The sequence below is a fragment of the Spodoptera frugiperda genome, chromosome 7 (genome assembly GCF_023101765.2).
Source record: "Spodoptera frugiperda isolate SF20-4 chromosome 7, AGI-APGP_CSIRO_Sfru_2.0, whole genome shotgun sequence".
NCBI lineage: Eukaryota > Metazoa > Arthropoda > Insecta > Lepidoptera > Noctuidae > Spodoptera > Spodoptera frugiperda.
In genome coordinates this window covers 7758321-7784339 of record NC_064218.1, presented here as the reverse complement: position 1 = coordinate 7784339, position 26019 = coordinate 7758321, and the positions used below count along the sequence as shown (strand labels likewise).

Sequence of the window (26019 nt, the reverse complement as noted above, 5' to 3'; positions counted from 1 at the left end):
TGCATAGCTTCATGTGTAGGCACAATACTGGCCAGCAACATTCAACCTATAGGTAGGACTTTTGCTACATTTAAACTTGGAAAATCAACCTTGTGTCGTAGAAAATAAAGGTCATAAATTTCAGTTTTATGGCTGAATCTAAATCGTATAGGTTTACCTACTGAATACAATGTACAATACCTGAATAGGTTTATAAATAAAAGGTAAATACAGACTTCAATTCAGATTTGCTTGATACAAATAGGGATTAAATGTGTTTTCATTGTTGGTAGAATAAGCCCACAAAATTCGTTTTCCATTATCATATTTTGAATATCATGTTCATACATCTAGATTAATATTGGTCGAGGTTTTGCAGATGTTCTACAGTTCTTCTGCTATAATTTTTTGTCAAATAAATCCAACACATTTACACAACAACATATCAGCGTAAAAATCAAAGTCAAATCATTTATTCTTCAACAAATAAAGAAATAAATGATAGTCTGTCAGTCTGTCCGTCAGCGAAGCTAGGTGCAGATATAAAATATCTAGGAATCGAATACTGGGCACCATAATTACGAATCACTAATGAACACGACCCAGCTGAATATGATTGAAATAAAAAAAAACTATGAACTTTACTGAAATATGTATGTATATTAATAGAATGAAAGTTAATATTTAACACAGAAGAAACACGATAACGCAACCGATACACACATGAAAACTAATCCCAAAACTACTTCAAAACCTTTGCCAACGAAATAGCAAACTTATCCCCACTAAATAGAATCACAATTAAATTGACGTAGACTAAAAAAAGGGACGTAGCTACGAAAACATGTGAATACTAAGAGACTCGTTTAAAATGATTGTATTATGTTATACAGGGTGATTCGTTTCGCACGTCACTTGCGTGTTTCGAAAATTTCAAAAGGCAGACGTTTTTACACGCCACATTGAATAATATGTACAAACATTATGCTATTAAGAAGTTGTCAAATTTGTTTATTCTTTTGTGCGTCCGTTTTACTGAATCGCTTTGGCCTAAAGATACTGGCGTGACCGAGAAATCTGTACGTAAATCTGTTGGTTAGAATGTTCTAGAAAACTTTGTATCTTTATAATTTGTTACACTTCGGTAGTTCTTAATTTCAGAATAATGTAATTTGTATCACATCTATTTTTATTCACTTCGATCAAGAGCAATCACCGTTGCCCATGAACACCCGAAACACCAGAGGCGTTACAAATGCATTGCTGGCCTTTTAAGAGTTAGAAATTTAATGGTTGTTGGGAAATCAGGGTTAAGAAAAATTTGGAAGGGGGGTAACTGGGCCTTCAGTAAAGTCACTCATACAACGTTGTTTCACGTCGTTATTCTATAAGGCCGTGATATCACTCCGGTGGAGCAGGCCCATTCGTGCTGAAGCATGACTCTCCAACACTTAACAATTTTTTACATAAATTTCGTCCACTACTTATGACAGGACATGAACTAACATAGATGCAAAATATTTTCATTAATTACCCAACAGAAAAATTAAAACGTCAGTAAATACCTATGTACTTCGTTGGGAACAACAATAAATTCTTGTTCTAATTGATTTTCCTTTTTGGTATTTTAAAAGTATTTTCCTTACTCTTTTAAAAGTATTTTTCCGGTACAAGTAGTGATTCCTTTTGTACAACAGCTCCATTAATTAGCGGGACTTTGTCCTATAAATGGACAAAAGGGCGATCGATATTCTTCCTTATTACCTTAGCTATAAGGTTCTTTGGCTTCTTGCTAATTAAGTATATGAAGCCCTTCACTAGATTTCGCACCCCTGGGAAGCCACGGTGAGCCATTTAATGATTCTCACCATAAATTCGTATGATAGGAAACGCCTTAGGGAAATTTTCTTCTTGATGTATTGTTCTATATAACTTATTTAAATACAGAATCAAAACAAGATTTTTTAAGGCTTTAATCCTGAAGTTTTTTCATCAGCCCTTCTTTGCTCCATCTGTGGTTAATGTGACTTTGGAAAGATATTCTGGCTCTATCATTCATTAACAAAAGAAATCCCTCCATATCGTTGTTAAAATATCTTAATTTTTGGCAGTTAAAATGAATGTAGATTGTTGTCAACTCTCATACTATGGAAAGGACAAATCAACAGAATCAATGGCAGTGAAATAATCTCAATTATGCGAGACGTTTAACGAGACAAGCTAAACAAATAATGCCTACTTATAATTAATTGCTGTAATTTATTGATCCTATTGATCTGATCCGATAGACAATCGAGATTTCCACGTTACAAAGAAAAGCTATTACTTACATAACATTGTTACAATTTGTTACAATTTCCTTCCGTCAGTCTGGTAATTAACTGATTTTAAATATGTCCATTAAAAATTTCAACAAATATAAATATAATAAAATTAAAAATTGTAATGGAACAAAAATTTGATCTCATCGTGTGGATGTTTGTAACCCAATTTCTCAAAAACAGCTGAACACATTTTGATTGAACGTCACATAGACAATTGTAAGTTAACCTGGGTATTGTTATACGCCAAGCCTAATTAGCTTAGATATAACACAAATACTTAATATTACATTGTAACCCTAGACTTCCCTGATTGACTATTCACCTTTAGCGAGTTGATTGTTTATAGCAGTCATTAGCAATTAGTAATTTTTCCGCATTAATTAGTGGAGTAATAGTTACAAACTTCCCTATACAAAACTACCGATTAATCGGCCGGCTTGAACTAGGGCAAGCAGGTAGATAAACAGGTACCTAATCTATATACAAATATTATTACTTATATAAAGCTAAATAGTTTGTTTGTTCGTTTCTTTGAACGTGCTAATCTCCGGAACTACTGATCCGATTTAAGTAATTCTTTTTGTATTGGATAGTACATTTGTCGAGGAAGGCTATAGGCTATAAAAACTCAAGCTATGGCCAATAGGAGCCAAGTAGAGCGGGTAAAACCGCGCGAAAGTAGCTATTAGTAAATAAACCTAAAAAAATATTTTGTTTGTGAATCAATTTTACATACCTAACGATGACCGCGAAATTCGCGCAATTGTCAAAATTCGCGAAACGTGTAGATGTTTGTCAAGTTTGTATGGATATTGACAATGATTGTCGCAACAATTTGTAAAGAACCTTAAAACAATGTGACTGTAAACACATTTTTGCAGAAAAACAAGATAGCGATGATTGAACTCAGCTGCACAATACATGTTGCTTTGTTTTTTGATTGGAAAGTAAATGAAGAATTTAAAATACCTATACTGTTTATCAGAATAGTTTACCCTCCTTCTAAAAATGAATGCATTGAAAATGACCGAATGATCGACCAAGTAAGTGATTTTAACAACTTTAGGTATAATCCAGGATATAAATCACACAAAGATTGGTTTGGTTTGTTCTTGAATCAACAACCTGTAACGCTTCTGACAGCTGTCTAGTCCAGTGCCTAGACAACGACCTTTCTAAATTAAGTTCTTAAACACAGGACCCACTTTCAAGGAATTAAACCGTTACCAAAATGACAAATAAAATATAGAAAGGTTGGTTAGTATGTCTTTCTATAGACAAGCCTCATTAAAAATTCGCTTGCCACCCACCAATGAGTCTCAACCCATAGTTCGGGAAACTGGCTTGACGCTAACCAGTGCACCAACCATGGTGTCAAACTGTCTTTCATTCAAATATCAATTCTGAAAAACATCTTACATTTTTTTCCAACTTTGCAAGTCGACAAACAAAAACGTGTGAACGTCACAACTACAAAAAATAAAACAAAATCAGCTCTATTATTTTCTAAGTCCATTATTACTAATTATTCTTATTATTATTTGAGATACTACAAAATCACCCACTCGCGTGTTACTTAAGTGATATTAAAAATAATCACGCTACCTTGAAAAAACAACAAAAATTTTGCAAGTAAATTAATAAACGTATATTAAGTTAGAGATTATACAAAGCTGAGAGTTGACATTTTTATTTAAACCTAGTTATTTTTTTCATCAACCACACATGCATATGAGAGTTCACTTGTGGACTCCTTCGCCAAAAGAGGAGTTTACCATATGTAATTTTATTCGCTTATTGCGTTGGTCAGTGGCTTAAACGTGGTTTTTTTTCGTATTATCTTAGCACAGTCTTTATTTGATTGAAAAAGACATTCAAAATACTATTGCATACTATTTATAACTAAAATAGAAAACTTTAAAACTAAAAAAAACAATATTTACAAAATTCACCCGTATCGGTGTCAATGGAAAAAGTGCCCAGAAGGCTGGCACATCTTAAAATGAATATTATCATGACCAATAATGGAAATAATAAGGATTTTAACAAAAACTTCTCAAGACCAAGCAACACCGATTCAATGGAAACAGACAACAATAAAATAAAAATAGCAACTGAATTGCCTATTCTTTATATTACCTTGTCGACATAATAATTATCTCAAAGTTATATAAACAATGCAAGCTAATCCTTAATTATCCTAAATAAACGCTAATTTGATTTGTCTGTACATATGTTACGATTATATGACTAAACCGCAGAGCTGATTATGATGAAATTTGATATGACGAGAGTTCAAAGGCTGAGAATAGGAAATAGGCTTATAACTTTCAACCAATTGTAATACCTCATTGTCGTTATGAAGTTATTACTGAAATTATGACCTGAGAAGCATAATTATTTGCGAAGAAATATTATACATCAAGTAATATACATTTTATATTCAGTTTTGTAGATTAAGTGACATTTTAAATAAATACTTACATAACAAACTGATTATCACCTTATTTTTAAAGTCGGTTACCACTTCAAAATATATCCTGAACGGATACCTGCTATAATTTAATAACACTTATAATAACGATTATATTTCTTTCTCACTACGAATATGACTGTTATAATCTGTGCCTTGTGAATGTTATTACAAACTTCTGTTTTTTTATCACACGCATCGTGATTGTTCGTCTCATTAACAATGGATTCACAAACTATATTCAATCTTGTTATCTAAATGGAACCGACAGAACGTTCGTTCATAATGTTATACATTGACAGGAAATAGTTATCCAATATTTTAGTCGTGGTTTAGCTGAAACCGTTTCGTTTTATTATGAACGGTCAGGGTCAATGGTAAATCGATTTTAAATATTATTTCACTGTTCACTAATTCGTTGCTATTAAAGTTTAGTTCTAGGTAAATTTTTATCCCGATATTTTGTCGGATACGGGATTTTCAGGAATAAACCTGAAGAAAATGGAAATAATTCTAAGTTTGACGCAAACGAAGCTGTAACTTGAAGCTATATTATAATAATTATACTAGACATGTATAATTATATATATTTTTAAACTAAGTATAGGTTTAAACTTTTCTAATATTCTAATATCCCAGTCAACACTGGTTATCAATTCAAAGATAAATAAGCATAAAATCCACTTACTGTATGTAAAGTAATATGTTATACAGCTATCCATTGAATTCTTGCGCTAAACATCAATTACCTAAGTAAGGAGCAAGAATTACTCAAGCACTCAGTGTTCTTACAAATAAGAACATATGAGTAAATAATTGTAATGAGTGTTGTTTGTACAACTATACATAATTATAGTACATTAAAGATGTAATACATTTTACAGAACACCAACGATCTGCTTACACAACGTTAAATAATAAAAATTAAACTCTAAGTCATCGCGGTTAAGGATGACATTTGACATTTGCAAACCACATTAGCCTTTACACAGATAATTTAGAAACAGCTGAGCCGTTTCGAAAGTCGTCGTACTTTCGCAAATTCACTCGCAACTAGTCATTATGATCGCTAGTAATTTTCCATACGCAAAGGTAAAAGTACCAACACTTACACCGGCTTATTATTGAGGCTATTCCAAAGTATTAATATCATTCGGTTGCCACTAACCCGTGAAATAAACGTTTTCAAGTTGACCACTACAGCGGATAAAATGAATCGTAAAACTGTCGGTAGCCGTCCATAAAACTATTGTAAACATTAGCCCTATTAGCTGAGAAATACCACTGATCTGCTTTTGGTTTCGTCAGTCATTGGCATTAATTGGTCTCAGTATTGAAAAAAATATCAGTGCATGCTGGGGAGCGGAGTCGGGCGGGCGCTCGGTTCGTTCGTTTACAATAAATGGTATTATAAGCTCAGAGTGTATATTTGGGGGGCGCCGTATCTCTTCGTCATCGAAAGCGAGCCCTGCCACCACTAGCCAGTCAATTGTATAGTGCTATGTGCGTCGATCAGTCGCGCTCGCCTCTCCGCACGTCGCCGCCGCCCGCGCCGCCTGCGCCGCTCGCTCATCAAAATGACATTCTCGATACATTGACGTTAAATTAAAAACATTGAACATGTGTTGTGCCAGGTACATCAACTACCTGTTCCGTAGTGTTGTGAAGTACACATGTGGACTAGCCAGCCGCGAAAGTAAGTAAAACTGCGTCTGCGTTCTGCGCTCACGAGCCGCTCAATCTGCAGTGTTCCCGACGCTAAAATTAAACCCGATAACGCTCTGTACATTATAATTATATGTGACTACAAAATTCATTGTAACTTATCAACGCCGATGGAACATAAACTTTGCTACTTTGTGTTGTTTTTATGTTAGTTTAATGCTTGTTTTTATTGACGTCTCTCGTTAAATTACGAAACTATAAAAATTTTGAGGTGCAAATCGTTTTGTGGTTGCGTCCTAGTGCGGTACACACAAGTTTAATGCACAATCACCACACGTCCTCTGAGCAACTTTCTAGAATGTTTCTGAGAATAATTAACTCGTGTGTCTTAAGTAGTAAGTGTAAGCACGGACTGTGTACTAACATCAAGTGTAGGAAACACATCGTTAGTGTTTGAAACGAAAACAGAAGCATGCGACGTATGCGAGTACCTACAGAGGTACCAATCAGGCTGCTGTGTAGTCACGTGGAAATATTGTCATATGGGAGTAAATCGCTGAACTAAAATAATTCTAGGTAAATAAGTTACTGTTTACATTGAATAATTGTCCACGCTCGGACCAAAACACGCACAATACACTGACAATAATGACTTCATAAGTATAATTATACAACATACAACTAATATAGTTCACAAATAAATTATATTTAGTAAAAATCGCTTACGGATGACGTTTGCGATAACACGAGTAGTTCACAAGTCAAGGTCTCAATGTCATTTATTATTGCATGCAGCTATTTATTTATTTATGAAAGTAATTTAAACAAAATAGTAAATTTTTTAATTGCCAGCGCATAACGGCAGTGTAGTTAAATAGCGAATAAATTAAACATGATTTTTAAGAAATCAATTTATTTTACAATGATTAAATCGTAAATGGATTAGCCGTGAAATTGAAGGTAGATCTGCGGCTGAAAGAGGAAAAGTTAGATAATCTTTAGACTATACTAAAAGACAATAATATGCCCTTAGCACTTAGGTCTTTCATTATCCTGCATGTACGAACACGTCATAGTATTTAAAACACAACGCGACCTACTCTCGCCTTAATGACTCACACACACAGACAACTCGGGCAACCGATGGACCCAAAGGGCTTGCTACACACATTAGTGTGCCAATTCTTCGCATAACTTAAAAACCGACGTTTTGGGGAAATCCTTGTCTAATGGTAATTAACTATGAGTCAAATTCAACAAGCCCGTGGCTTACTGCCATACTTATACACATATAATGATTAACTTAAACTATTCCTTAGTAACGATTTTGTTCTAAAAATGATTGCTAAGGACTGGGTTAAACAATAATTAACTGATTCTGAGTACCGCAGTTAGTAACGATTTTTTCCTAATACTATTGCTAAGGACAGGGTTACATAAATAACCATTAAATGACTCTGAGTTAGTTTTACATACGACATACGTTCAAACTAAATTGGGTATATAAGCTTTTAAGTATACATTACGTATTTTATAAAGATGATCGAACTTCTTCGATCTTCGTTTTAATTGTGAGCTCAAGGACCTCGTGTAGAAGTTACCATAACGTTCTAGGTTCTTCCCGGTTTTTTTAAAAACGTGACGCTATACAATAGCATATGCTATGTCTAGCATAGCTATATATATTTTACAATAGGAATGGGAAACTGTTAGTAGGTACTGATCGTATTGCGCATTGGTTTTCCCGATTTCGTAGCATTTTTAAATTACTTTAGCAAGGAGCTATAGTTCACGCTATTTAGCATTTATACTTGACTTGACTAGATTGAAGGATATTGATACAATGATCTCTGTTCCGCTGCTGATTCTTCGACAGTACCGGTGAATGTTTAAGTACTTTGAATACTTATTTTTAAGGGGGGAATCATTCAATGACGTTTCCCGCCTTAGGTGATGTGAGAGTTAGTGTCAGACTCTTGCTGACTAAAAAGCAACCCCGTTCCTACTCTTGCTTCTCGAGCCCCAGTAAACCTGCTAGGTAGTCCACAGCTCCCGATCTTCTTTGAATACTTACGTACAAACCTTATAGCAACAATAATTAATACAAACAACAGAAATTAACCAATTTAGTGCAACCATGCAAGAGTTATGCGCGTACATACATACATACATTTCGATGATTTATTTAAGATGAAATGCTACAATACATTGTCTTATACATTTCCAAAGACCCCATTTGAAACAAGACCATTTCCTATCTAATTAGACTGTAGAAAAAATGCCGGAACATACTTAGTCACTAATTAAGTATTAAGCAAATGAGTATTGTAGACACACTTAGACATAATTGATCAATCTTTTCTCAATACCATGTCGACATTTACCTTATATACTTCACAGTATATACTTACCTATACTGCCCAGATAATTACTTGTCTTGTCTGTAATTATTGCTTAGACAAAACACTTAGGTAACGCAAGCAATGCACTCATAGACTCATCAGGCTGTCAAACAGAATTTCAACTTTATAAGTACGTCACAGAGTTGACATTTGAGTAAGTAATTTGGTGTATGTTTGTGTGCTGCTGTCCACAAATTCAATGGTTTAGGTATCTATAGGGAAATATATCAGTAGCCGTTTGAATAGATTTACTTGTTAACTTGAATTTATTGAAGCAAATTGATAATGTAATAGACAGGTCTATTGAGTTAACCGGTATTGTGGCTTAGTCAATATTTTACGAGGTGATATTAATATTCTAATCTATGAAAATGGTTCATTTTAATTATGTATTACCTAGGTATTTGATACGTCATTGATTTTTCTTCTTAACGACATTATAAAGATAAATAAAAAAATGTATAGGATCACTGACATGTAAAATAAATAAAGAACGATAAATATAGAATCATAAATAAATTTATTTACAAACAAAATAAAGAATAAAATTTAATAAATAAATCTAGCGTGTCAATTTTTATTTCCAATTGAACGAATAAAGCGCGCTAACCTTGACCAGGCGACCAAACATTATCCTTTTGTCTCAATTGGCCCGTAATTGTTGGGGACGTCTTCTGTTCTATTCTCAGAAACAATTTGCACTTACTCTTGTTGTCAAATTGCACCTTAACTGTTCGTCCTAGCTCCGTGTTACAACTTATTACATCTTGACAGGACGAAATGATTGACACACGAACCGGTCACTGTACCGACAGATCAATCCGCACGACTTAACTTTGTAATGAGGTACATGAACTCTTATAGTTACATTTTGTACTTTCGCCACTGGTAATAAAATGCGATTTCGTCTGACAGGACAAATGCGATAACGTCACACAAAAATGTGTTAACAATTTTTTAATGTTTCCAGCTAAAATCTAAAGCCAAAACGAAATTAGTCAATTATACTTAGTCATTGGGATAATAAATTAATACTTAGTGAATGAATAGTGTAAATATATTCGTGCTGAGTGTGCAGTCTCCGATGTGTGTTACATGTGATGTGCTTGAAAACTGCATGGAGCGCCACGTGGATTATTTTTATAACTAACCGCTAACCACAAAATAGTCACGTTTACGAGAAAACTAAAAAATCCAAAGATGCCTAAAGGTAAGTGCTACTTCGTATAAAAACAGTTGAATGTCAATGGTAAATAATGTTCATTATAGTATGCATTAGTCATTCCCATCGAAACTATTTTCCTTATGATATTTATACAAGATGTTGCGGCATAGGTACCATACCTATTAATTACCATTTTGAAATTATGATAATGAAATGGGTTTCAATGTGCAATAAGTAATTGCTTGCATAAATAAATCGGTTGGTAGTGAATTTAAGGAAATCTAGCGTGCATACTCCTCGGTATCGTTGGTGGAATGTTTATAATTCCTGGTGGCTCACGTGTCCGCATCTCGTGACATCACCGCCTCTAAACAGCACCGCCAACTGCTGATTTCAAGGCTGACAATAATCAAATGTAACTAATCCAATAAACTCAGTGATAAAATAATTAATCAACTACATGTCTAATTCTCCTCGCTTCGATGCAATAACCAATCAATCGATGAGTTTCATAACAATTCAAGTTGTTTTAATAGTATTATTTGATGCATCGTTCACCTGCCCACCTGCTTCTTAAACCGATCTCGTTCAGAATAAAACTTCTCATTTAATTAAAGTTTTTGAGCGCTCAAACAAATGGCGCAGTAACAAGTAATATTTCGAGAAGACGTAAATCTGTACTGCTTATTGTTTCAGTTATAATGAATCACTATTGTTTATAGAAATATCTCGTTCGTCTTTTCATCTCACAGTTTGATACGCTGAGGTCGTGAATCAAGATTTACACTTTAATTTTACCCTTGCTCGATTATTGAGAAGTTCCATGAAACACATTAAATGTAGGTAGGTATACAATACAGTACAGTCAGTGTAACCGCACAACGCATCGTTGTAGGTACACGTATACGGAAAATAAAAGATTCAAACGGAACACATTTTCCAGAAGTTTTATTTTACTGAACGAAAAAGGTCGCAAAGCGGTGTGTTGTAGTCATGAGCGTGTGAAAATAAAGAAGGCTGAGATATGAGATAAGTTCTATTTCTACGTTGGAGACAACGAGAGGAACGACCAAGCTCACCTCACTGCAGATAATTTGAAGAGGAACAGGATGGTTTCATGAGCTAGGCTTGTTAAAGACACGACAAAATATTTGATGAAACGATTTTGCTATTAGGGCCGTGTCGCACGCACCGCTTGATTGGTCGTCTCCCGTTTCACAGTTGACGCCACTTGAATCAATGAAGTGCTATTGGCTCATTGTTTAATCGTCTGTTTTATCAGCTGTAATGAACATACGGAGATGTTCGTGCATGCGGCTCGTTAAGGCACCCAATCATGATACACACGGTGCCTACGTTCTTGAACACGTATTGTTTCTTTCTTCGCAAACGTGCGATTTTTACTCGCGTTTCCAAGAATGTGTTTGTTTTGATGTCTAAACTAACGTAACTGTTTAGCTAATTAAAACCTACGTATTGGATTCGGTTTTAGATTTTTTTTGATTTTGTAATCGTTTCGTCTTTATACGATTTATTTTCTTTTCTTTTTGTATCAGTTTTATGCCTCGTGTGCTTACAATCTTTTATAGATAATGAAAGTACCTCCGATATATTGTTCGGTTATTATAAAATCGGACACAATGTAGGATGATCGGACACTACCACTTCAAAATTTCTTTATTCATTTTATCTGAAAAATATGAAAAGTTTGACGTGCACGTCGTGTTCCAGTATTGGATAAACTGTGATTGCACTCTCGTAGAATTGTACGACAATATTTTACAAAACATTTTCTGTGCAAGCGAATGCATTAAAAGAACAATAACATTGGCTTGATTGGCGCGCCTCGGGCGTCGCTTCTGCGGCCCGTGCTCTGCGCTCCGTGCTCACATCTCTATTGATTTTGGAACAATTGTGCACAAACGTCACTGACCCTGGTGTATTGTTGAACATATGAATAGTGAACTATTGCACCACTTCGGGGTTGCCGTTACGTTCAGCACTCTCCTACTAATGTTGACTTCAATAGAATTTGTTATTACGTATTTGAACCAAATGTTTTGTTGGGAACACGTCGCCGCGCTCTCTCGCAACTATTTATAGTATAAAGGAAAAGAACCAACTGTAAAAATTGTGACTAATGTGGACATAATGTGAGTCACTCTGTAATTATAAGAAATAAGAAAATAAATAATAACACTGCAACAGCGGTGACTGTGTTCTTGTGAAACGTCTGTTGTTGCTCCTTGCGTGCAACGACTCCGGACGGGATGCGTTGGGTCCGCAGTTCGCACATGTAAGCGCTCAAACATCTGTTCTTGTGTCCACAAGCCGGAACCGATCGGCGTCAAAGTCTTCATCATTTATTATTGTCACGTTCCCAGTGGACGGGAAATAATAGCAAATGGGATTTATGTGCTGGAATTTATTGTTGGTTTAGGTCTGTGCGAGGCGTGCCATTTGTACAGCCGCATCGAATGTCAACTTCCAAGACGATCTAGACACATTTGTTCTTCATGAGACACGTGTGCTCTTGGAAATTTGTACTTATTTCTGTGATTTTAAAAGTCAATTTTGTCCACAGGCGACGCCGATATGTCGCTGAAGCAGGGCAGCGGCACCGGCAAAGTCCATTTCGGTGGTTTGGACGATGTGTCCTTGTACGGCACGCCAGTGGAACCAGCGCCGCCGGCGACGGACGCCAAGCAAGGCTTCCTGCGAAACCAGCTGCAGGCACTCTTCCAACCCACCGACAACAAACTAGCCATGAAACTCTTCGGCTCCAAGAAGGCGCTGATGAAGGAGCGCATCAGGCAGAAAGCAGCAGGACACTGGGTTATACATCCGTGCAGTAGTTTCAGGTGAGTGACCTTCACTTTGTGTGTAGAAAATGTACACTCTTGTAGGTGATGCAAGCTAGTACCTATGATTTAATTGATGGATAAAATACGATTGTAACCACGTGTGTTTATAATACTAAACGTGTACCTATCTATCTAACACTTCATAAAAAACCATCAAAGGTAAAAATTGTGCTATAAAAGAAAAATGAACAATAAATTACTCAATAAGCACGTAATCACACGCTTAAAGAGCTTCAGATGGTTTTAAATCCGCAATACAAACGACAGTTTCGTGAATTAATTACGGTTTTAAAAAGCCATCAATAAAGCGCTTCAGTGTTGTAATTATTATCGAACGAAGCTCTTTGTTTAATATTAAAGACTAGTATATTAATATCTTGTAGTTAATTGTTTACTTTAGTTTAGCATTGGGAAGTGTAACAGTCAGATATTTTTACCCCCGCCATCTTTGACGACTGATCGTAATTTTGACGTAAACTCAGGCATGTGCGTTATGCTCGTCCGTAACGTTCAATGTCGGTCTTATACTCAAGGATACGTTTTGTTTTGTTATAAAGAAATTGAGTTTTTCATTTGATTTTATTTGAAAACGTTCCTTTGTGTTCTTGTAAAATGTAAACAAACCAAGGAGTTTTTACACTTAAAAGTTTATTCTTAATATTTTTTATAGCTTTACTCTTGTTTAAATTTTGAATTCTTTCGAAAATTGTATTCTGTGTTTGATTGTAAGGTTACACACAAATTGAAAAACAGCATACCTACATTGTCTACCTATGTGTACCAATAAAATACTCTTATTATGAAATATCTATCTACGTATACCAATTCTCTCATCATGAAATAAAAAAAGATAATTCTAAGTAGCTATTCAATGAATATTTTTTCTTAGCTTTAGGCAATTACGGTATACATTTGAATAAATAAGTCCTTAAAGTAACATAAATCTGTCTAGCACAAAAAATAAGTCTAGGATGAAATAATTCGAATTAGGCTCCGAAGTAAGTAAACCGACTAAATAGAGTAACAACATCTGATTTCAATAAAACGTAAATATGAAATAGAAATTGTAATCTGTTGTTGATATTTGTAAGATAGTAGTAGACTAGTCTTGATTTATACTATGTAGACTAGTCTACTGGTAACCTAACCTAACCTAACTGACGGACTAGATAGATTTTTAATTTTAATACTCCACCAACATGAACATGTTCTATCTCATTCTTTTCCTTTTACTCACGAAATCGCAGAAACCGAAAGTGATGAAACAGCACTTATCTCAATCATTAAGCAACAACAAAATGCAATTCAAAGAAATTATTTTCAAATCAACACCACAGTAGAGGAAAATCCGGTGTGCACACGTAACAATTTTTTTATATTTTATATCTAATTTTAAATCGCATTTTTACAATTAACACTGCACAAAATGGCGGCGGTATTATTGAGATGTATCACAAAAGGTAGTCGGTTATTTTAACTACTAAACGTAGCAGTTAGTCATGTAGTTCGTATACCGATCATTTTGTGCAGCGGACCGTCCACAAAGTGTTGAATATGCAATTATATAGAGCTGTTACCTCATTGTCAGTTGACATTTGCTGACTATACTTAAAACCGAATATAGGTATTTTAGAGTTCAACTTAATTACCTGTTTGCAGCCTCTGGTAATCTGGGTTTAGGCTTTGGTAACCTACGGTGGCCTCTTGTTTGTGAAATTTGTAATCGAGTACGCACAATTTGTTCGTTGATATATCTGGGCAGGGAAATCAATTCTGTACTTTGTTGTGTAAAACTTTGTCTAATTTTTTGTAAATTTTCTTGTAAAGAAAACTTAAATCAAATGAACGCACTTTGTTTTTTGAGGTTTACCGCACTCGTAGGTATCACACCACTGGTGTTACCAGGATACCCCCTTAGTTGGCGCGGATCACATATCATTGATATCCATCTGCTCAAATGGCTATCCATATTACGAAAAAAGGAAAAAAATAATCAACTTAATTAATTTTAATTCCGAACAAAAGTATAGAAAAACAAAATAATTCACTATTAATTCTGTATAAGATAATGGATATTTAATTTCTAACAATTACTAGCTGTCATAAACACCACCTCCCACGCAAGCAATCCACTCTCTTAGATAATGTATTTATTTCGAAGAAAACTTTTAAATAATATTTTGTGAAATACAGTATAATACAGCAAAATATCCAGAATTATATCGTTTGGCAGGCTTTTCTTGTAAACTGCGACTTTTCTTCAAATCACCGCCAAGCGTGGAAATTATGGGAAACCTTCTTAAGTATGTTTGCTACAAGATACAAGCGAACCTATCACATCAATATTACAAAAAAATATATATTTATTCAAATAAAAGCCTTATTTTCTTCAACTGTCAAATAATTTTTTCTTGGTGTTCATTAGTAAGTAAGGGGTTCGCTGTCACTTGGAAATTTTAATACATGTTCGTAGAGCCAAAGGTTTGACAAACCCTGGTCTACTAGACTGTGTTGATAATGATAACGACACCTAATACTGAACATACTATGTATTACCCTATGAAAATACTATTACTGTATTACGAAATGATACACCCTTACCATATTATACTTAACATATTCAATGAAATTCATTTACCAACGTAATAGGGTAAGTAACCGTAAACAATGAGCTGTAATAACTGGGCTAAGCTTTCCTTTTGTAACACTAAATGACAGTATAATTTATGACCTGCGTTCCATTTATGAATTTATATTTTATAGCCAACACATATGGTGTTCATTTATGCCAGGAATATACTCCTTATGTGTGTAAATTAAGTGAGAAATGAGGTTTTAATCAGCATCAGATGCTGGCTGATTGGGAGATAAAACAAATAATCGATATAGTCTGTTATATGATCATCATTATCAATTGTAAAATATCAGCTGCTGAAATAAGATTTCCTTCTTAAGAGGGAGTTTCCGATAGCCTCCGTGTTTGACAGATACGGGTTGAATTCATTCTTTTTGCATCATACTAAGTAGATCTTTTTTTGTTGACTGCGGAATCCTTCAAAAAGCGTCTAGCTTTCTGGGAATTATGGGTTTTTTACCTCACTAAAACCTCCCCGTCGTCGGTCCTCTTAGTAGACCAACCCCGGAGTCTTCATGGTGCAATGCCTATCATGGCACTTCTTTTCTTACTAACTAGATCTAGACTATAAGTAAACACATAAAGTAACTATAACACAACAGAAAACTACGTAAAATATCCAAATTTAAACTACTGATACATTTCCCCACTTTACAAAATTACACCTCATGATAATATTAGCCCACTAAATATAGGAAGCAGCTACCATAGGCTTGCCGCCTGGCGTGACCCGTAGCGTGACCTTCAGTGAACACTTTAACAAGCATAATTCAAAATGGAGCTAATATTTACATTCCATACAGATTTGTATGAGTCACACACATATGTTTTTTCACTGCCATTCACAAATATACCAGTTCAAATTCGTTACAAGTTATTTTTGATGTTAAATGTCATTGTACTTTGAATCTTCAGTAGATACTAGATAGATATAGTAGTTAAGTTTATATGTCATCACGAAAGTGTTAGATAGATTATGGACGAACTTTCTTATATAGACTTTCGACCTTATTTCAAAGGTATTGTAGTTGAAAGTATATTAAAGTTATAAATTAAAGTAGGTGGATCTGTAAAATCAATTACTATTTTAGAGCATTTCATTTAATTATATGCTACAGGACTCTCAGCTACTGCTAAGTAAATCGGCTCAAAATATTTAGTAATATCTGGCTTGATCGACGGCTTTTTATGTGAAGGGGGTTAATTGGGCCTCCGGTAACCTCACTCACACTACGAAACACAACGGAAGCGTTGTTTCACGTCGGTTTACTGTGAGGCCATGGCATCACTCCGGTCGAGCCGGCTCATTCGTGCCGCAGCATGGCTCCCTACACCTTAAATATTTTTCTTCTATATACAAATCCTTATCTAAATTTTTTTCAGTATACCTAGATGAATTGAACCAGTAGTAACGCGTGTAAAACCGATTCATATGTAAAATACCATGTCAACTTAGTCTACCTATGGGGTTAGGTAGAACATTAACATTTAGTAGATCATTATCGATGCATTAGTTGGTGCAATGCACATAGATCCCATAGTGCGATATGTACACAAACAACTACCTTCTATTATTGAAATAAACGTTTACTGTGAACTGAAACCAAATTTAATTCTCTAGTTGAAGGTCTTAGATTATAAAGATTAATGCGAAACTATTTTTTGCTGAGGTCAAAGATACGATAAAGTATCTTTATACTTTTATAATAAACCAGCGACATTCACCCAAAAGCTACATTAACGAGATCAACAGCAGTACCCTTAGTATGAGTTTGCTTTACGATTAAACGAGAGCTTAGAATTCGGCGCTCTGATTGGCTGGTTTATTCGTGCCGGCCAATCAGAGTGCTGAACGCGATTACTTTAAACGTAAAGCAAACTCATACTGAGTTTACTGAAATTATTAATAACCAGTCTCTCAAATCTTTCAATCGATCTCGATTTTTAAATAAATTTTATAGAACTAACTAATGTCCAAAATCGACATCAATTTAAAAATGTAACATTAATAATGGTGTATGTATTAATTTACGGCAGAACCACTTTAAAAAAAAACAAATGCATACTAAATTATTTTTAAAGTCAGTCACAGTTTTTTTGTGGGGGAAAATCATCTAACGACTTCTTCCGCCTTGGGTAAGACGACATCCCTCTCGCCTTACACTCTTACTGACTAAAAACCACCCCGTTCCTACTCCTGCTTTTCGATCCGGAGCCCCGGTAACCCACTAGGCGTCCGCAGCTCCGGGTCACCAAGTGAGTCACTCCTGGTAAATGAAATAGAAGCATATTAGCGCATCTACACTGTACACAAAAAAGACTGGCCAAAGGCTCCTGTCATTCTACGTAATTTATTTTAATTTACAAGAGAACACGAACTTAAATTTTAATGTTGCTAACACTTACAAAGGCTGTATTGTGGGCATTTCGGACTAGTAATTAGGCCGCCATCGCAAATTCCTATGGAGGCAGAGAGCTTGCTAACTATGAGGGAAACTTCGCAATTAAATCTGTTAACGAGCTCCCGACAAATAAATTTAAATCTCGAGTCTGGACAACAGCTTGACAATTTTATTGTTCTCAACATTTCCTCTTGCAGCGAAAAGTAGGGATCGATGTTGTTTATGTGATGTTTAAGTATTTATTAATACGGTGTTTCACTTCAATAAGAATACAAACAAGAAGTTACAGCCTCTGATAATTGTACATGAGATGTTGGCATGGGTGCGAAGATTTAAAAACACCCTGTAATATTTTTTTACGTGCAGAAATATGTGCCTTATTTAAAATCGGTATATAGAATTGTTACATGACTAGTAAAAATGAGTAGTAGGTTAAAATAGGCGCTGCGGATTTCCTAACGGGTGTACCGGGGCTCCGCCTCGAAAAGCAGGAGTAGAAAAGGGGTAGTTTTTAGCCAGTATGAGTCTGACACTCCCTTTCGCCTCGACCTAGGTCGGAGAAGGCATTGGATATGATGATCTCCCTTAAAGGTCTAACTATACTAAACTTCATATGCGTCTCTTATCCCTTTCATTCCATATTAACCTTATAAAACATGTTATATTACGCCCATAACAATTGTCTCCCAATAACCATGACCTACCAGAACCACGGTGAATAACAACATAACAAGTTTAACATCGACAAAGGTCACCATAATTTGACCACCGCATTGTAACGAAATTAGATTAAATATTCAAAACACTGCCGTGCATAAATTCGGCACCACGTTGGAACCAGCAGCACGTGATCGACATTAGTCATTCAATTAGCAATAATTTTGATAGGCATGTCTCTGTTGTCGCTATATTAATTATCGATTCTTTTTTTTCTTTTGTTTTTATGTCGCTTTACTTTCTTGTTGTTGTTCTAATTGAGTCTAATTGACAATGATATGATTTATTATGTCTGCCTGTCTTGATGTTAAAACCGTTTATAGACTACAACAGTTTCTGGAGTATTTCTGTGTAATGTAACGTTCTTTCGTGTTACAAAACTGGCAAAAGCTCAGTTTCTAAAGCATTTTAGTTCGTAAAAAGATAATACAATAGAACAATCATCAATCATAGAGGGGCTCGATGTTCTATAATAAGTAAATGTATACCCAGTATTACCCGAGGTAGAACTGAATATTCAATTTAAATCAAATCACTTTAATGCATCCATAGTATACAGTGTGGTCTACAATTTTATACAGGAATATGTTCCAACTATGGGCCCTATTGGGCACCACAAAAGTACTTAATCTTCAGTAGTCTCCTTTGAAGATCTATTTTTTAATTGATAGTTCTTTGAATGAAAGTCAACTACGACATGCTTATACTTTCTATTCACAGATCAGTTACAAGTTTTCAATAAGTGAAATCAAACGATTGTCGTTTTATCAGTCCGTGATGTCCATCTGACATTAGACAGCGTCCGGCCGAGTCGCTGTCTCGATTAGATACCGTCAATCGATTCAGCGATTCGATACTCGATATTGAATTCATAACAGCACTACAGAGATTATTGAAATCTTCAAGTTTTTTTTTTTTCATTGGCTGTTTCTTTGATTGTGTGTCTTACTGTTATTATGCAATAATGTTAGTATGGCAGTCAAGATGACACTTTGGAAACTAATGCTAGTTTCCAGGGTGTTTTTGGAATTGTACAATTCTCAGAAATCCAAATTGCTGGTGATAAATACCGTGTATACATGTCGCCTATTTTTTCTAATTTAGTTTTTTTTTATAAAAACATTACCTTTTAGGCTTTTTATACAAACATACAATATCGCCACACATGTACAAATCTGTCTCCACCCCTTTAAAGTATTAAAGTGATTGACTGCTTTTTCTAATTCTGTCTTAGTTTATTAGCAAATGGTAGATACTTCCCTATGGTACAAGTCGAAACTCATTGGTATAGCACCTACTTGTTCAAAACCTTGGAGAGGAAGATCAAAGTGCCCTTGGTACCTGATATTTATCGCTTCGCACCAAATTCTACGCAATGTTACAATTCATTTGAAATGATCTCAACGTTTCTGCTTTACGTATTTCAATTCTTGGAATATGTACGAGAATATCTGGATTAGTGGGCAATATTGAGTTTTTTGGTTTGTTAATAGCATTAAATTCTTAATAGCATTTTTTTTTTGGGACATGCCCGTCATATCTTCCCTAAACCGCAACAACTCCTGTGAGCTACAATCTACAGTATGAAACCATGAAAACACCGGAACACTGAAGTCCGGCGCGTCCTAGGGTCGCATGAAAGACGGTCTTGGATCCCGCAACGAAATAGATATTATAAGAGGAAAAGAAAACGAACGATAGTTTTCATTTACCTTCGGTGAATTTAATGCAGGACCCCGGTCTGACATTGTCTACTATGTTTGGACAAAAAATAGAAGTCGACAAAGATAGGGCAGCAGCCCTGTACGATAAACCTGAAACTTTAAAACTGTGATCCTTTTGTGGACTCTCACGTGTTGCTGGTGATGACGAGAAGGGCTAAAAATTTGTTCAGTCAATTTTGTTCTTCTGACATAATTATTATGATACCGTCTACTTCTTTACATTTATATTTAACAAGCGTGATAATATGTTTAGATATCTGATTTATTCGAAAATAACTGCCAAGAATATCGACTCATTGATTCACACCAGTTCGATGAATGGCCATAAATAAATCATGATTGATGAAGTAGAATAATATCAGATTCATACCTATTGTGTGATAATACTGCCGCTGCTATTCTCTACGTGGATTGCAGGCGTAATGTTATGAAAATATGTCAAACATTTGATGTAGAGTGCAGATTAAGAGACTTATTTCAACCGACAACCCACTGGTCGTACGATGCTCGTCTGTAGTTGACAAACAATGAAACAAAAAACAGTTCGCAGAAACAAAACACTGTAAATGGCTTACAGACAAAACAAAACAATTACAACCCTATTATTAATACTCAAGAAAGTAAATTGAATGAACCATAATTCCGATCTAAGATAATCCTACTAGCACAATATAGTCTACCTCTACCTGAAAACTAAAGTAAACAGACTTAACTAAGTACAGCTTTATACTGAGCTTAAACATAAAAGCAACTCAAAGTCTATAAACACAAAGTTGATAATCGCAATGTAATATTGCGAAAACAATCAGTGTATGGCCATTAATAAAATCAACAAAGTAACAATGTTCATCAAAAGCCATTGCGGCCATTGCTTGAACAATGGACTGCGTGCGCTTCGCATAATGACTGGACAATACGTGGATGGAGTCGTGCGAAAATGCGCCATTCTGGAGTGAGTCACTTTAGTAGACATACAATTTAATAATGCATTGGTAAAATAAAAGATTGTGATTGAACAACTACCGTATGTAAAAAGATCTTAGGGGTAAAAAAAGATTGATTGAAATCTTGAACTAATCAGTAAACAACAAACATAGAACGTAGTAAATGAATTGACGACTTCTTTCATTTCATTTATTCAAGTTGCTCAATCACGTTAAAATGTCCAATGAAAAATGGAACAGGTTTCCAGTAGACTATTAATGTGAAATAAAAATAAAATGTTATCCTCTTTGTAGAGAAGAATCAAACACAATTAATAAAAATAAGAATATTTTTTGTGATCAATTTAAACACCATTAAGTAAGTCTTGAAACCATTCCACATAACAACGTCCACACAAGGATACCCGTGTAGGACGGTAGGCCCGTGAATACGGACACGGTCCCGTTGGATCCCGCTGGGTGTGGATACAGCCGGCTAGGACGAATCTCTGCTCCAATGTCAAGGGTCCGTTTAGTAGATCACGAGGATAGGTCACGTGTTTGTGTGTGTGACGTACCTATTGATCCATATCTATAGGTACGTCTCACACGACGTGAAGGATAGAATGTTTAATCCTGTTGCTATGAGAAGTGGTAATTGTTTGATAGGATCAGCGGTGTTTAGTACGAGTTTGCTTTACGCGTTCTCGTTTCGTTTTCGTTCAACGTAGAGCAAATTCGTGCTAAGGGTACAGAATGTATCGATTTTGAAGTTGTTCTATTATTGTACCTAGTTCTTTTGTCGCTACTCTCGATGACAAAAAAATAGGTACCCTGTTTAATTGAAATAAAAATACTTTGATTTTGACTTTGTGCTTTGTGCTTAGAAGGAGACGATGGATATTTCACTGGTTTTATTTTTCTTTCTTTTTTATCACAATATGTAAATCATCAAACTAGTAAATTATATCCAAACTATATCACGTTACATGTTACGATTGCGAACAAAAACAACAGAATATTCCAGAAAATCAAATATCAATCTATGCATAAACAGTCCAGTGATTATAATTACCCAATCAAACAACGAGAATGCTAAACAGGACCGTATTCTAAAACCTGTTCGCTTAGATATATTTGACACCATTTTCGTAAAATTTAAGGCACAAAATTCAAGTGCTCAAGTTGAAATATAAAGTAAAACTTCGATACGTGTGAAGTGTGAAGGTTCTAAGTTTGAGTACACTTGAAGAAATCCAAGGTGGCCTCGTCTTTTTTCTTGCACCCTGTAACTTTTCTTTTAGAGTCGAATTCATTTACGGAGACATAAATGTATGTTGTACCTCTACGTTTTAATTTTTTTATGGAATAAGCCGGTAAACGAGCAGACGGATCACCTGATGGTAAGCAATTGTCGCCGCCCATGGACACTTGAAACACCAGAGGCGTTACAAGTGCGTTAAAATTGGTTGTGAATTAGTTATTGTCCCTGATAGTTAGAAAAAAAGACTAGCTTTTGTGATTCGTACTAACTTAAGTATACCCATAGCACTAACTTAGGTACATTATATCTTTAATAATTAAAGCCGATTTCTTTAATCTCCATCGGGATTATAAGAAAGTACGATATCTATTACAGTTTTACTAAAAACACTAGCCCAAATACCAAAATTACAAAGTGCATACACTAAATTCTCACATGCAGAGAGAACAACTAAAGCGCAAATTCCCATTACGTTGTCCCAACAAATCGGCCGCCACTGCATCGGTCGGTCGGTCGGATCGTTTAGCCGCAAATTGGATCGCACCTGCCCGACACTGGACACAACTAAATCGTTCAATCGCTACGGGATGCCAGTTACACATGATTACTTGATACACCTCAGTTCCACGCCTGTAGCAACCATTTCTATAGTACAGTCAGCAATGTATTTGGTCTATAGGTAAGAAAATTAATCAAAAGATTGATAGTTAATTTAGTACAGAGACAGTAGCAGAACATAGCCAAATCTTTTGTAGCTCGACTCCCTAATTAACCCTTATTTGTATATCTGTATAGCTTAGTATAGCTGGACTGCCTTCACTTATAGTTATTTCAAAAATGTACATAGATCTATAGGGGCATTTCTCTTACTAAGTAAAAACCCCACTTTAGTTAAACTTTAAACATAATACAGTTGATGGATTAGCTTTGAACTAAACATAATAGCTAGTATGCTGTATTGAAAAGTAGTTCAAAGTAATTTTCTTTGAGAAAATGGATCGTAAAACCTGTCTTATGTACGTTAGTGGCTACTGAAGCTACAATTATAATAAGCATTACTTACTAATATTAAAATATCTTACTTATATTAAAAATCTTTTGATATAAGATCCCCACAGCTATTTAAAAGAGACCAAAACAAAAAGATATCGATTTTTCATCGGATTGTTAAACGAGTCGGACAATTCGAATAAAAACTGAAACTCATGCCTGTTTCGGACAAAACATGGCTACCGGTGGCGAGGGTACCTCCGTCTGTTATTTTACTGCCGGCTGAATACACAGACTAAATTAGTTAGATAAAAATTATGCGAGTAGATTTAAACATAACTTTATGAATTTTGTAGTAATGGCCGTTATTTCGGTCTGTGTAAATAGAACATAGACGTATAAAAGTTTTAATGCTCCACTAACACTAGGGAACTATATATATTGTTCTATATGTTTGTACCTACAGTACTACATATTACGTCACGAAGTCCCTATTTCGTCGTCTTCTATAAAACATTATCGGGTTACTTAAATCAAGGGCAGAAGCATATCAAATAGCTACTAGGAAACGAAGAAATTGCTTATCGATATTGTTTCCTACAACGACCGTATCGCGGGTAATGTTTTATAAACATTGGCCGTATGAGAAGCGTGGACAATGAGAACTCAGTTGAACAAAGCTCCATGACTCGAGTTAATGCCACAAGAGTAATTTTCTCTAGAAAACCTAAAGAATACATACGTACTTAGTATATAGTATACAATTCGTTGTTCTCATTGTTCGTGGGCTTAAAATATTAAGGCAGGAGCCTTAGCCCGCAATGTGTGTTACATAAGAGGTACAACACCGGGAAATATGCCAAATTATCATGCTTCAGCGTTTATGATACCTCTTCCAAGGTTAAGAGATATGTTTAAAGAATTGTTTGAATGTTTTTGAATTTGAATACATTTTTTTAATTTGTAACACGTAAAGTTGAGTTAAATGAGTAAGTGTAATGTGTGTATTGATAGCTCCATGTATGTATGTGTATTACAATGTATAGCTGTTTTGACGTAAAATAGGCAACTAAGGAAGCGGGCAAAAATTATAGATTTAGCACATTTATTTTCCTAAATTCCCCACGACGTAAGAATCACTGACCATTCCAACCATTTATGGTTTTAACAGTTAACTTTTTCCTTATTCCATGACCCTCATCGTGGTGAAAAGTATAGGTATGAAAAATTTACATGTTTTCCTGTGCTACGAGGATTAAAATCCGTGACGTTATATGTATGTTTTGATGATAAAATGTATAATCTCAGAGCAAAATATACCTACTGATTATCATAGTAAAGGTTATATTTACAAATCATCCTTACACTTCAATATCTATGTATACGGATCACTCGGCTGACCGGTCACGAGATCCTCTATTTGCAGTGAGCAATTAGACACATATAACCATGTTTGTCAGTACATACGTTAGTCATTGTTTGAAACCAGATCAAACTGACGGAAATCATTCATTATCTTCGTGGCTGTGGGCACACATCTTGCTACTATTGTTGATTAATCTTCCAATCAAAGTGGCCAATTGGTTTGGTATGATTTTTTGGTATCAATGAGTGCTAGAAAATTGTTAGTGTAAGTGGTAGTGACTGTTGTATTAATTACTTTTTTGATTTTCCAGTACCTAACTAATAACGTTTATTACAGCAATGATCTCGCCTTTATAAGGTAACTGTTGAGAATCAGTATCAGGTGCATTTTATATGCGTACCTTTTTCTAAATATCAGAGAGAAAAAAAGTAATAACGAAATTATTAAAAATACAATTTGATCGAAAAAAGAAACTGTAGCTGTGCAGCAATGGCTACTTTCCTACTAGTCGAATTTAACATCTTTTTCGAAACGTCAAAAACGATATTTAATTTTGTATGTAATAATGCGTTATGATATCATCAGGTTTCAACCTCAAATAGCAGACTTATTTGTAGAAAATTAGCTAGAAAAATTCGATAACTGAGTAGAGATCATCAAATCTATGAAATAATTTATTTTTTACTGAGAAAACTACCCAATTATCTAATAGTATAGTATATTAACAGTTAACAAAGAAAAATGTAAAGAAATGAAAATTTTCTTTTATAATTTAAACGAAACGAACTATTGTTGCTTTTCATACTAACACTCTAATCAGTTGAAATCGCGGAGTTCCTTGAGCTGTTATCTTAAATGGAAGTTAATCATGGGGAACCATAAAATTTTATCGGACTTTATGGGAAACCTGATTGACGACTTCCTTGTACATTACACCCTTAGGGGTCACGTACTGTTGTGAGAAACTTTATGTATTTCTTTGTATATTTAATAAGCTCACATTATTATACTGAGAATTGTCGCGTTAATAAAATTTGTTTTAATGTATTTTGCACTTTAATTGTATAGTTATTAAAATATTTTATTGCTTGACAATTGAATAGACATTAAATTATAAGGAGATAAT

General features: G+C 34.9%; 1 protein-coding gene across 22 annotated transcripts in view; it reads left to right on the top strand.

Moving 5' to 3' along the window:
* The window catches only part of LOC118266375 (potassium/sodium hyperpolarization-activated cyclic nucleotide-gated channel 2), a 297834-nt gene that overhangs the window by 228638 nt on the left and 43177 nt on the right, over positions 1–26019 (top strand). For 13 of the 22 annotated variants that reach the window (XM_050694804.1, XM_050694802.1, XM_050694803.1 and 10 more), the window contains one exon: positions 12593–12869. In XM_050694804.1, the coding sequence (XP_050550761.1) occupies positions 12593–12869 (277 nt within the window). Of the gene's footprint in view, positions 1–6121; positions 6473–9813; positions 10054–12592; positions 12870–26019 lie in introns of those variants that run through there. The other 9 variants (XM_050694818.1, XM_050694813.1, XM_050694815.1 and 6 more) reach the window with 3 other exon arrangements.